We start from the raw sequence: 13,409 nt of genomic DNA, 5'->3' as shown, positions 1-13,409 counted from the left end.
AGCCGACTACAAAGGAATAACCACACCCTAGGCCACCCGACCCCACCCATCTTTCCCCCCCTCCACCTCTTTCCCCTTTCCTTCCTAATGTCTCAACAAAGTAAAATGATTTGTAAAAATGTTACATGGGGGGAAAAACATGAGAGAGAGACATTGCACACTTTTGTAAATCAACAAAATCTTTAATAAATAAATAAATAAATACTAAAAAAAAATCATAAGAAAGAGGCCTCCTCACCTGAAGGACATCAAAGCCCACCAGAAGTCCCAAAATCCCTGAAGTCCTGATCCACGCAGATCTAAGCGTGTATGGAGAGATCTGCGTGGATCTGCATCTGATAGTTTACGACTCCCTGTTGTAGGGAATCACATGTATAATCGTATGTTTGGGGACATCAGGTGGCCTTTTATGTCCTTCAGGTAACCTTTGGGTTATGGCTTTCCTCCATCTCCACTGCGCAGGATTCCTCTGGAATGACAAGATCACTCGAACAGCTTTCCTCCATTTCAACTGTGCAGGATTCCACTGGAATGACAAGACCACTTGCATAGCTTTCCTCCATCTCAACTATGCAGGATTCCACTGGAATGACAAGATCACTTGCATAGCTTTCCTCCATCTCAACTGTGCAGGATTCCACTGGAATGACAAGATCACTTGCATAGCTTTCCTCCATCTCAACTGTGCAGGATTCCACTGGAATGACAAGATCACTTGCACAGCTTTCCTCCATCTCAACTATGCAGGATTCCTCTGGAATGACAAGATCACTTGCACAGCCTTCCTCCATCTCAACTGCGCAGGATTTGACAAGATCTTCCGCATGGGTTTCCTCCATCTCCACTGCGGAGGATTTCTCTTGAATTACCAGGTCCAGCAGAGAACCACACTTTGAACAAGTAGTAAGACTCTCGCTTTTCACTGCACTTCCTGGCGTAACCACCACTACAGTTTCTATTTGAGATGTATCTGTTGCGGTGGTGCTGATGCAACATCTCTCCATCCCAACAAATGCTGCACTCAGCAGCTGGAAACCTGCAGCGATATAGCCTAGATAAATAGAAGGTCCAATATGCTGCTCGCTGGGAATTTGAGGCAATTCAAATGTTTCAGGGAAGTCAATTCCCCCATTTTGTAAGACAGCAGACATGTTCCATATCACGGAAATCAGGATGAGTATCCCTGCTGGTAAGTTCAGCAGAGCTCCAAGCCCAAAAAAGGTTGAGAGAAAATCCTTATGTTTTCTGGCCTCCAACACATTGCAGAGGGCAAATGACTGTATTCCAAGGGCCGCTGAATTCATAATGGCAGCTAAGGCCATTAGGTCCTGAGCAATAAAAATTTCCCTCGGGAGGTTTGGATGTTGTTCATGGAGCTCTTCACAATGGTAATAATAGTTTCCGTCGTTCGAAGGGTCTTTCAAAAAACAGACCTTCCAGATTCCGATCCAGATGTTTCCAGATCCAATTCCCTTTATGTTTTCTACACGCCACACTCGCCAGTTGACAATGGCTATTGAGGCAATGCACATCATCCAGGCCATAATATCCATCAGGAATGCACCCAACTGGAGACCGGACACTAATCTCAGCCACCTGACTACCAGGGAGCCTTCTTTCACCCGCAGGGGGGGTTTGGAGAGGAGGGGAGCAGGGGAGACCTTGGAAGACATCCTGGAAACAAAAGAGAAGACAAGATGCAGTGAGAGAGGGAATAACAAGCAGGTCTAGTCATTGAAGGACATCCTTCCATGCACAGAAAGAAGCAGCAAAAGAAAGAGTTCCCCTGCTCTCCCCTCCCCCCCCCCCCCGGTTAGGTATAGACATCTGATCCACGCATACTTTCTTCCAGCAAACTGCTACTGATTTAATATACTCTTGCACTGTTGCTGTGAAAATGGCCAGAACCTCAGCAACCTGTTGTGGATGGGAAGCTGCTCATGTTTCGCTGTCCTGCTATCTGCTACTGCAGCTATCCTGTTCCACCGAGCATAAACTCAGCTATGGCATAGTGAGGAATGTTTAATCCATAAACTTACGTGAAATGCCTTCCTCAGCTAGAGTCTAGCGTGCCAGGAACAGAGCAGGTATTTGCTAGGTGTCCCTGAGCCTCAAGAAGACTGAGCTGTTGGCCACTGAGCTGACGTTCGCCTGAGCAGCCGGCCAGCCACAGCAGCAACTGCTCTGCAGAATTCTCAGGTCAGTTACAGGCCAGTTAGAATCCTGACAACAACACAAATCATAACTCCAAGGTACTGGTCATCTGGAACATCAGGAAAGTGGAAAATGGGAGGGAACTCAGTTCCCTTCTTTCCCAATGCAGAGTGTCTATTCCAGGGCACTGTGCAGTTAAAACACGTTCTTCCTGAAGTCAGATTCAGAGCAGTTCCAGCAGTAAAAATGGTGATGTGTGTAGCTCAGTACAGATTTGTTTGATGGACCTGAATGCATTTCATAAAGGATCTCCATGTAGAAGAAAGGCTAATAGCATGAGGCCCTGAACAATAAGAATTGCCTTGGCAAAATTATTGAAGACTCCTTACAAACCTATCCTTCTTCCCCATCCCATCCTGTTTGGACATTATAGTAAGGGAGAAGATCTTAGCTCTTTTCCTTTGCACTGGGATTACATGAAATTTGTGCCATGGGACCCCATCACTCACACCAATACGGGCAACATCATTTTCAGAACCTAGGTGCCCATGATTTAAAATCGCTTTCCTAAGACACTTCAGTCAAAATATTTGTGTTGCTTCCTTCCTGTTCCTTTCTGTGTTGATGCTCCGAATGTGAGCTGCTCAGCTGCATGCAGTTTCCACTGAAGTGTGTGTGTGTGTGTGTGTGTGTGATTAACATTCGGCCAAGCAATGGGCCTAAATCCATCTGTTTCACCTGAAATAACTTTGGGAGCCAGCCTTTAAAAATCTAAAGTAGATATCAAATTCAGAGGAATTAAAAGCTGTCATCTTTTTGACTATTTGAAACATCTTAGAACATACACAAATGTTAATGTTTGAAGGAAGGCAGCAAATGGAGCATTGGAGCCATCCATTCATTTCAGGAGTTGTGACCATTGATAAGATGAAGCACTTTCACATCACATGGCAGTGTGCAGTGCTTTTAAAAAGGTAAAGGACCCCTGACAGTTAAGTCCAGTCACGGCTCTGGGGTTGCGCCACTCATTGGCTTTACTGGCCGAGGGAGCTGACGTTGGTCCACAGACAATTTTTCCGGGTCATGTGGCCAGCAAGACTAAGCCGCTTCTGGCGAAACCAGAGCAGCGCACAGAAACGCCATTTACCGTCCCGCCGGAGCGGTACCTATTTATCTACTTGCACTTTGACGTGGTTTGGAACTGCTAGGTTGGCAGGAGCAGGGACCGAGCAACGGGAGCTCACCCCGTCAAAGACGCAAGTCCAGTTCTGTATCTGCATGACATCCTCCACACCCAAATGCTCTCCCGTCTGTTTCCCCCACTTAATCCGGATACACCATCTCCATTGAAAACTCTGCTCAGTGACACCCATCCAACAGAAAAGTGCTGACCGTCTTCATGCAGATACACTTCCGCGCAGGGGTTTGGCCGACAAGTTCTTCCCGAGTGTGGGGATGTTTTCAGGGGCTCTTTGCTTTTCCCTGCCTCCCCTTTCATCCTCACCTGAGGAGATCTTGGCCATTCTCTTGACAGGGACCTCCCTTCTCAGGCCGGATTTCTGTTTTCCTTCATTCCTCCTTCTCCCCGCCTGGTTCCCTGAGCAAATAAGAGAGAGGAGGTTTCAGGCAAGTCAAGGTGTGCAATGGATCTTCAGGGCATTGGGAAGGAAGAAAAGGTTCAGGAACAAGCGACGCAGCAGCCCCCCAAGCGGAAAAACACATTTGAACATATCGCTCATGAGATTCGCCCCCCCCCCTTTTAGGATATATATGCAGAACATCCTGTGCTCCTATTAATATACAAAGTGGGGTATTTCATATGATAAGAACAGAGGAAGCTGCCTTAGACGGAGCCAGACCAATTTTGGGAAAGTGCTACATGGGCCAGTCCACCAATTGGCTACCAATGAGAACCTAGCAAAACACAAAATGGCTGCCATGGTGGATGGCAAAAAATGGCTGCCATATGGTGTGGTATGAAATAAAATTGCCTGGCTGTGGGGCGTGAAGGCCGCTCCCCACAAGGCCCTTTCCACCTGGCCTAGGAGGGCGAGGCCCACTCTCACCAGCCCTACTGAAGAGGCTCCTCATGAGGCTGGAGGAACATCACCCCACTGTGAGGCGTGAAGGCCGCTCCCTGCATGTAGGTTAATTCACAAGCAAGGGCAGTGAGCTCCTTCAAGGTGTTTTGTTTTTATGTAACAGTTCAGATTTTGCAGCACTTATTCTGATTGCTAATGCTTTTGCTTGGGAAATGTCAGTCATGAAAGAAATAAGAGTGAAGACAAGCTCCTGAAGTCATTGGCGTAAGCCAAAAGCAGGAGGGCAAAAGCGATAAGTTTTCAATCACGATTGGCAGGCCAAGTCTGAGAGGAAGGGACTGTGGTCAGTGTTTTGCAGGAGCGATTCAGTTGCATGTTTGCCCAATTAAAGCAGAATTAAAGCACTCTGGTGCAACAAATCCACTTTTTAAAGGACTTATTTGCAGTTAGGGGAGTGACAGGGCAATGCACTAAAAAGTATAGTGTAAATTACTGATGGTGGAACCCAGAAGCAAATCAGGATGAATGCTAAATAGAATTGGCATCATCTAAACTCCACATAAATTTTGTGCAAGCAAATCAGGTTGAGTGTTTAATTTATTTTATTTTTATTTTTTTAAGGATCTGCATGAGCCACTTTACTGACTTGTGAATTCTACCTTCACATACAATGGTCATTACGCTTTCACCCAGTTTCCAGTAGATGGCGCCATCTACTGGAAGATAGCAATAAAAAGCCTTTACAATGTTAACTGTATGAGCTGCTACTTAAAAGTAACTTTACAGTTCATTTCTTCGTACTTCAATTTTGTAAGTGATGATTTAAAAACACCTGGGATGTGCTTCAAAAGTCAGATCAGTTTTAGGGATGGAATGGGTTGTGCTCGTATACATGTCAGTGATAAATGACATGTTTAGAAAGGGGAATATGCTGGTTGGAAGTAATTTCTAACTCTGTCCCTATTGCTCAGGAATTGAAAAAGCTGCTAAATCCAACCTAATAACTGTATCTTGAGCGAAACTGACTTCACTGTTTTCTCCTAACGCATCTTGTTTACCTCCCCTCGATGTCCTGCTGTCACTCTTGTGCTCTGAAACGTACCATAGAGTTTGTTATGTCTCCTGGCAGTACGCAAGTTGCTGATCGCATTTTGTGTTTTGCTGTTCAATTGTGTTGACTGCACTAATAAATTGCCTTTTTCCTGACTCCTTTACAAGCTTCCTTCCGACTCAGGTGTGTTGCACCCTGCATGAAAACTTTGCAAAGCTGCTTGGTTCCTTAGTAACGTACTCAGGTACGACATGGGTGTAGAAAAATGCATGACTGCTGCCATGTCACAGCCAGCCAGCTCTTGTTTATCACCACTTCCTTCCTTCACCCACAAGGCACTGTAAGGGATGCAGAGCTATTTTAAACAGGGGTGAGAGATGGGCAGCCCGGGAGGTACCCCTTTATCACGGCAAATCCAGTTTTAACCCATGCATACTATTTTGTATGCACGGGACACGGGTGGCGCTGGGACACAGGTGGCGCTGTGGGTTAAACCACAGAGCCTAGGACTTGCCGATCAGAAGGTTGGCGGTTCGAATCCCCGCGACGGGGTGAGCTCCCATTGCTCAGTCCCTGCTCCCGCCAACCTAGCAGTTCGAAAGCACATCAAAGTGCAAGTAGATAAATAGGTATAGCTCCGGCGGGAACGTAAACGGCGTTTCCGTGTGCTGTTCTGGTTCGCCAGAAGTGGCTTTGTCATGCTGGCCACATGACCCGGAAGCTGTACGCCGGCTCCCTCAGCCAATAAAGCGAGATGAGCGCCGCAACCCCAGAGTCAGCCGCGACTGGTCTTAGTGGTCAGGGGCCCCTTTACCTTAGCATAAACTGACAGCTTGTAGCATAAGCTGACAACTTGGTTTGTGGGGAGAAATGTTACTTGGATTTTAATCGACAATCAACCCCAGGTAATTGCTGTTAAAAGCAAGGAAACCCTTATTTAAAGCAAAGGAACCTATGAAGCTGCCTTAAACTGAGGTTATTTTACCCAGTGTAGTCACCACTGACTGAAAGCATCTCTCCAGGATTGTAGAGTTGGAAGGGATCCCAAGGGTCATCTAGTCCAACCCCCTGCAATGCAGGATATCAGTAGTGTTTGCCAACCGTACCTGGAGATGCTGGAGAACCTGGGTCCTTTTGCACGAACCTTGTCCGGCCATTGAGCCACAGCCCAGAGGAATTATATGGGGAGAGAGCAAAAATAGCTAGTATAGATTTACTCTGTAAGCTAAGCAATTGTAAGAAGAAAAGTCGGGCAAGAAGCAGTCTTCACCCCGATGTTGACAAGACGACAGCTTCCATTTTGAACCCTGTGGAAGCAGAAGGAGGGGGTTGCTGGGAAAGTTGGATCCCCCAAATCGGGTATAAGGGGTTGGGAAGGATTTTTAACCCTTGCCGAGTTTTGACCATTGGGTTATATCGTGTTCACACAGGTGTGCCTGCAAACTCTGGGAAGAAGTGGACAAATGATCTTGTTTTGATATGAGCAGCTATGGGGTTTGTAGCAGGTGCTTGGAATGTGTTAGGTAGGTAGATGGAGAATGGTGAAACTAAGCCATCTGCCGAGGCTTAAAAAACTGGGAGGCCCTGGAAGAGACTTTCTTCCGCAGTAGGTTTGCCAGAACTGACCTCTACGGAAAGGGAACAACAGCTCCTGCCAAACTCAAGCCAACTTCTTCAACACAGTTTTAGTTATTAGCTGCCATGCCTGTTGACATGTTGCCCGGTTTGCGTTACTTTAGCACGTTAATGCCAAATGGATTCTAGCTAAACAAAACCATTGCTTTCTGCTATAAGGGTTTGATCTGTTTTTCTGCCACAGCTGCCTTTGGGTTCTGTCAATTAAACTGCTGACAAACACTAGCTGCGGTCAAGGTTAAAAAGAAGAAAGTGTCAGTGGGTACCTTGATCATTTGAAACAATGTGTGTGAAACAGGTTTTCTCTCTTCCCTTATGTATATATATTTCCCTTTATATCTGGTACAGCCTAAATTTGTTTTCTGCCATTTCAATGGAAAAGGTAATTTTCATTCTTTCTCTGCTTAGAAACTGGGTCTGTCTCTCCCTGGATGTGTGAAATAATAGTGGGTTAAGATGAATACATTCTTAGAAGATCCTTGCTGTAGCTCCTAACAGCTCTACTTTCCCATCTCTTAGCAAATGGATACCTTATCATGATTTCTCAAATTGAGGCCATATGCAGCCACCTGGGAGCTTAGTACAGGCATAAAAGCATGGAGACAGAATTGAGGACAGAGTAGAAAATAAGGCAGAGGTGAGGCCACAGGACCAATGGATGTAGCCACCCGGTGCCTTTTAGTTTCTCACGAGGAAGCTGGTGTGGAACTTGAGGCTTCTGAATGATGTCTTGGTAGTTCTGCCTTTTAACTTCATGCTTTTGGGTTTTCAGATGATCAGGAATTGGTATCTCGACTCCAGAAGTACATACAAATGATACCTCTCTTCTTTTGCATCCAGTACCTTCCAAGTGACGGCATGGGAATGGGGGAAGGCCCCCCCCCCAATAAAAAGGTCCTGCCTTATGACTCCTACAAATATCATTCAGTTGAAAGCTACAAGCTGATGTGCCTAAGTTTAGTGTTGCGATCAAGCACTGCAGAGAGACTGTGCCTGTTGCCTTCCTACAACTGCCATCACACTGAGCATTGGCCACGTGGGCTGGGTGGGGTTGGGAACACAGCAACATCTGCGCTGTTAGGTGCTCCCAACTATTTAAAGGGCACCCCTATAAATAAATAAATCGGTTTTTTCCCTCTTGGCCAACACATGAGAAGTGTCGTAGCAACAAGGCTGGAGATGCAGCTGTGTTTGGATTCTCTGATGCTGCTCTCAGTGCCATGGAGTTCACGAAACATTGCCTGGACCACCCAGTCCTGTCCTTGAGCCCTGCCTGATCATTGGAAGCAGCTATCCCAGAACTGGAAAAAAATCAAGTATTTCAATTGGGGGGGGGGGGGCTGATTGGAGAACACTTGTGATGTATCATGCAACTTAACACATCAGATTAGGCCTAATTCACAGTCTTTCAACCCTCCAGTAAGCATAGCATGAGGAAGGTTCATTGGTGCAATGTACGCTTTTGAAGACAAAAAAAAAAAAAAAAAAGCTTTAATAATCAGCGTTTGTGCAATGCTTTCTAAAAGGTTCCAAAATGTTTCAGGTGCGCCCTTGATAGTACCTGAGATTCACTCTAAACTCTTGTTGGCTATGAGTAAATCTTTAGTAGCATATCCATCCTTCTGAAAATGGCTCTACAGTGGTACCTCAGGTTCCATACGCTTCAGGTTACAGACTCTGCTAACCCAGAAATAATACCTCGGGTTAAGAACTTTGCTTCAGGATGAGAACAGAAATCGGCAGCAGCGGAAGGGCCCATTAGTTAAAGTGGTACCTCAGGTTAAGAATAGTTTCAGGTTAAGAACGGACCTCCGGAATGAATTAAGTACTTAACCCGAGGTACCACTGTACTTGTTTGTATATTCTTCATCATAAAAAACTTACATGAATAGGAAGGACTTATGAGGCCAGGGATGTGACAACTTCAGTTGTTATGTACTGCTGCCCTCTACTGGGAATACTGTTAAGTACACCTCAATTTTTATTTAAAACATTTCAAAGGCACTTGTTGATAAAAAGTCCCAAGGAGCAACTAACAAAACACCATATTTTTCAGTGATCAAATCTAAAGAGTGGATTACACAATAGCCTGAACCATTAGAAAGCATGAGAATCCTCCACAGGGGTGTAAGCAATAAGACATTATACATTAAACAACAACAACCAGAAAATTACACATAAAAATTCTTTTCCTTTCCATGGAAATAACACACTGTCAAACATATTCCAACATCCCTACATAAATAACACGTAATACACGACAAACTAATTAGACATCAGTTGCATATCTTGAGGCAATTGTGATCTTCTTGTCAATCCTGGAGCACAGTCTTGAGGTTCAAAAGTGACAAAAATGCCCTTACAATTCAACTCCTCCCCCCTTCGTTAGCCCCACTCCATCTCAGTCATTATCCTTTGAAAGGAAAGAGTTGTGGCCAGGCTCCTGTGTCTTTGTTGTTGCTGCTGCTGCTGCTGTAGGTAATAAATAGTCTCGTAGTCAGGAGGAGTTGGGCTTAGGGTTCTCCATCATTGCGTCTGCAACAACATCTATAGAAGTGTTATGCTGTAGGGGGCAGGGCCTTTTAGGGACTTAAAAGACAGAATTAGAAAAGAAGGAAGGGGTAAAAAGCCCCTCCCTAAAAAATCTCCTGGAGTTATCTTGGTTAGCTGCAAATAATAAAATTGTGGCATGTTAAGCATGCTATTCATTTTAACATTATTATCACATTTCCACATACCGTATTTTTCACCCTATAGGACGCACCTTTTCCCCCTCCAAAAATGAAGGGGAAATGTGTGTGCGTCCTATGGGGCGAATGCAGGCTTTCGCTGAAGCCTGGAGAGCGAGAGGCGTCGGTGCGCACCGACCCCTCTCACTCTCCAGGCTTCAGGAGAGCAGCAGCGCCAGCCCCACAATGTCGGGGGGCAGCGGGGAGGCGGAATGCCGCCATCCCGCTGTCCCCGGACCTGGTCTGCAGGCGGGCGGCGGGGAGGAGAGCGCTTCTCCCCGCTGCCGGCCCCACAAGCGCCTGGGGGGGAAATAATTTTTTTTTCTTTATTTCCCCCCCAAAAAACTTGGTGCGTCCTATGGGCCGGTGCGTCCTATGGCGCGAAAAATACTGTAATTACTGTAATTATCTTCTAATTTTGTTTGATTTCCTTCAGTTAGTTACTCCACATGTACAGGAAGACCAGGGTTATAATATAAACAACAAAAATAAAGAAATTAGATTTCCAGTTAAAAATTACATTTTCAGATGAAAACGGACTTGACACAAAGACATCATATTTTGAAAAGAATTATTATTAAAGAATACAAAAATATTATCAAAGCCACACATATTCCCAAAATGAAAGGAACTTGATCTATGAGGAACCAAACATAAATAAATGTTTAAAAACACAGTCTTTAAGTAACCTGAAGCTTCTCTGTTTTGGCATTCTAACAATAAACATCCTAAATGAAAATCAAAGAATGTTTCTTGATGTAATAGCAAAATATGGAAAAACGAATTCATACCAAGAAAAAAATGAATGACAATTCAAAGTTGTGGTGCAGGTACCTTGAACTAGGCACAATAACAAAATTAATAAGAAGTAAAGTAAAAAAGGTAAACAAATACCACTCCCCAAACAATGTTGGTTGTGCCGCAATCCATTTCATAAACAACATGGAAAAACTGATTAGTAAATGAAAACAGAATATTTATAACTTAGGATAAGTGTAAAAAAAACACACAAAAAACCCACCTGTGAAAAGAACTTGGTATGTTAGAAAAGAACTTGGCAATGAGCAAAGGATACATAAAGCTGATCTCCCTCAATGGTTTCGAATTGTACACAATCCCTGCAGTCCACTCTCTCCAAACCTCCTTTCTCCCCCCTTTTCTCTTTTTGTTTTTAAGCTGACATAGCCTCTGTGCATGTGCAGAGTTCACGTTTCTGCAGACATTTTATACCATTGAAAGTGATGCATATTTTGGCTAAGTTACCATTAGTGAAAGGAAGGGTAAGGAGTAGATTTGAAAAATAAGGTTAGATTCAAAACACAAAGAGAAACTCAGCAATTCAAATTCTCACCAACGCCAGTACACCCCTAATCCGCTGCCTTTCATCCTGGGAACTGTGTCTTCCAATCTCCCCGCCTTCCCCTTCCAAGCTATCCTCCCCTACTCCCAGCCAGCTTTGCCCTCGCTGGTGTGCTTCTGCCTGAAGTTCCCACCTACGGCATTTCCCCACTTCTCCCTTAGCCTCTCCACTCTGCCATCCTGCCAGTCTGGCTCCACAATATCATCCAGACACTTCCCCCTCAGTCTTTGATCCTCATGGTCTTGGAAATCCTCCTTCGTCATCCTGACATTCCAGCCTCGTGCTCTCCATAGCTGCCTCTGCTCATCTTGTGTAACCCTCCCCTTTTGTGACATGTTAGTAATGTGGCAATGATGTATTGATGATGCTGTGCAAACTATATTCTGACATATGGTGGGAAAGTTTTCAAAGTCAATGTGGCCCCATGCTCTGGGTTCACTGGCTGCTGTTGAACCTGTTGAACAATAAAGGCTCTGAGGCTACTGACTGCTGTTTTGCTCCAAATTGCTTGCTTGCTGGAATTTCCTTCTTTTACTGACCACATGGACCTATGGGGGGGGGGGACCTGTACCCCGACAAGCTGGGCTGTTGAGTAGTCTCTCAACCTCGAATTTTCCTTACCAGTGTGGAACCTCTAATGGAGCTACCTCCCCACTCCCCCCCCCCCAAATATTGTTCCTTTTAGACTGTCCCTGTGGCTGGCTTTTTGGTTTTTTAAGAAAAGCACATTTTACATCAAATGTAAGCTGCAGATTAAGCTGGAGGAAGGGAGGGGTCACTCTTTCTCTCCTAAACCTCTCCTGTCCACCACCACCCTTTTCTGGGCACAATTATTTTAGACAGCCCACCCCTGTTTCCTTCCTATGCAGAGTTAAGGTCCAATACGCTGTTATGACTGTTATTATTGTGAGCTTTGCAATGGTCATGGGGGATAATTTCCAGGAAATGTGTGGCTTACTGTGTTTCTTTTTTAAAAAAGATCTGTTTGCAAAAGGTATGTATAGAAAATCAATCAATTACTAATAGGTCCTCAAAACACCTGGGGAGGTACTGCTGCTAGAAACTATTCCCCCTCCCTGCCCATCCCACTTCTAATGCAAACCCCCTTCCTCAATTAGGATGGGATTTCAGCTAAAAGAGAGTTGGACAACTTGGGGGTTTCAGCAGGAAATTCAAGGCAGCCCCCTGCCTGAATGAGACTGGATTCCCCTGCTAAAACAAAAAAGGGGGACTGTTTAGGAGATAGATCCAGACAAACCCGCTTCTGAATCAGGAAGGGGTTTGCTTGGAATCCCGCCCAACTGAGCAGAATTTAAGCCTTGCTCATCGGCTGACGTTGAAAACCAGACATCGCCCGGCCCTGGGCAGGATGGTACACCGAGCCTCCTCACATCTGTTCAAAGGAGGCTGCAAAGCGGGGGTGTCTGTGTGTGCTTGTATCATTTCGTGGTCTTGTTTATTTCCACGCTCTTTTAGATGTGGCTTCATAGCCGAGTGGTTGATTTGAGCCCCGGTCCTAGTTTGGCAGCCTAACCACTAGGCCGCACTGCCTCTCTACCTTCCTGCTTGAAGCAGCCCTTAATTGGGGACCTATATTCCTGCTTAAACCAGCTTTCTTTTTAGGACTGTGAACTTTTAAGGCGCCCCCACCAAGAATCATGGGAACTGTAGTTTGTTAAAGGTGCTGGGAACTGCAGCTTTCTCAGGGTTCTGGAAACCATATTGAGCTCTTTGGAATTTTCAGAGATTGGGGGGGGGGGGGCTGTTAACAGATGCTGCGGAAATGAATTCTTCTTGTGGTTTTCCGTGTACGAGATCCATCCCAGTATATAAGCACTACGGTTTGGGAGGAGGCCAGTTGTTTGGAAAGCACAAGGTCGACAGAAAAAGACACCCAGAATTTTGTGGACTGTGGCAGATGAGGTCAGAGGGAGACTGCGATTTGGGGAGAATGTATCTTATTCTAAGGAAAGCTTAATTCCAAAGAAACAGAAAAGATGTTTGACTTTCTAGGATATGGCACTGCTGTTCAGATCGCAAGTTACCCAACCTCACAATTACTTAGGGTCATGCAAACAGGCCGATAGCCCATTCTAGTCCAATGCACTGATGTCCCCAAAAACCGGACGGATGATTCAAGGAAGCTTCCAGGCAGGGCATGAAGGCACTTAGCTCTTCCCCCCTCCCAGAACTGATATTCCAGGACAAACCTTTTTTATATCAGAACTTTAATGCGCTATTAGAATTAAAAGAGGGGAAAACCCAGCTGGATGGGCGGGGTCTAACTAAATTACTATTACGGTGTTTTTCACTCTATAGGGCGCACCTGACCATAGGGCGCACCTAGTTTTCAGAGGGGGAAATCAAGGGGAAAAATATGACCCCCCCCCCATCTCTGGGAGCAGCCAAGTTACGGGGAACCAGGCAGAGGCCTTCTC

At 45.3% G+C, this 13,409-nt stretch overlaps 1 protein-coding gene across 1 annotated transcript; it reads right to left on the bottom strand.

The window, feature by feature from the left end:
* Positions 1-233: 233 nt before the first annotated feature.
* LOC144326877 (uncharacterized) lies at positions 234-4,363 on the bottom strand. The gene is made up of 2 exons (XM_077923894.1): positions 3,659-4,363; positions 234-1,674 (listed from the first exon to the last, which is right to left on the bottom strand). Exon 2 carries the CDS (start codon positions 1,671-1,673, stop codon positions 417-419), a length of 1,257 nt encoding a protein of 418 aa, XP_077780020.1. The 5' UTR covers position 1,674; positions 3,659-4,363; the 3' UTR covers positions 234-416.
* Positions 4,364-13,409: the final 9,046 nt, after the last annotated feature.

This window comes from Podarcis muralis, chromosome 2 (genome assembly GCF_964188315.1).
Source record: "Podarcis muralis chromosome 2, rPodMur119.hap1.1, whole genome shotgun sequence".
Lineage (NCBI taxonomy): Eukaryota > Metazoa > Chordata > Lepidosauria > Squamata > Lacertidae > Podarcis > Podarcis muralis.
This window is presented reverse-complemented; position numbering and strand designations above follow the sequence as displayed.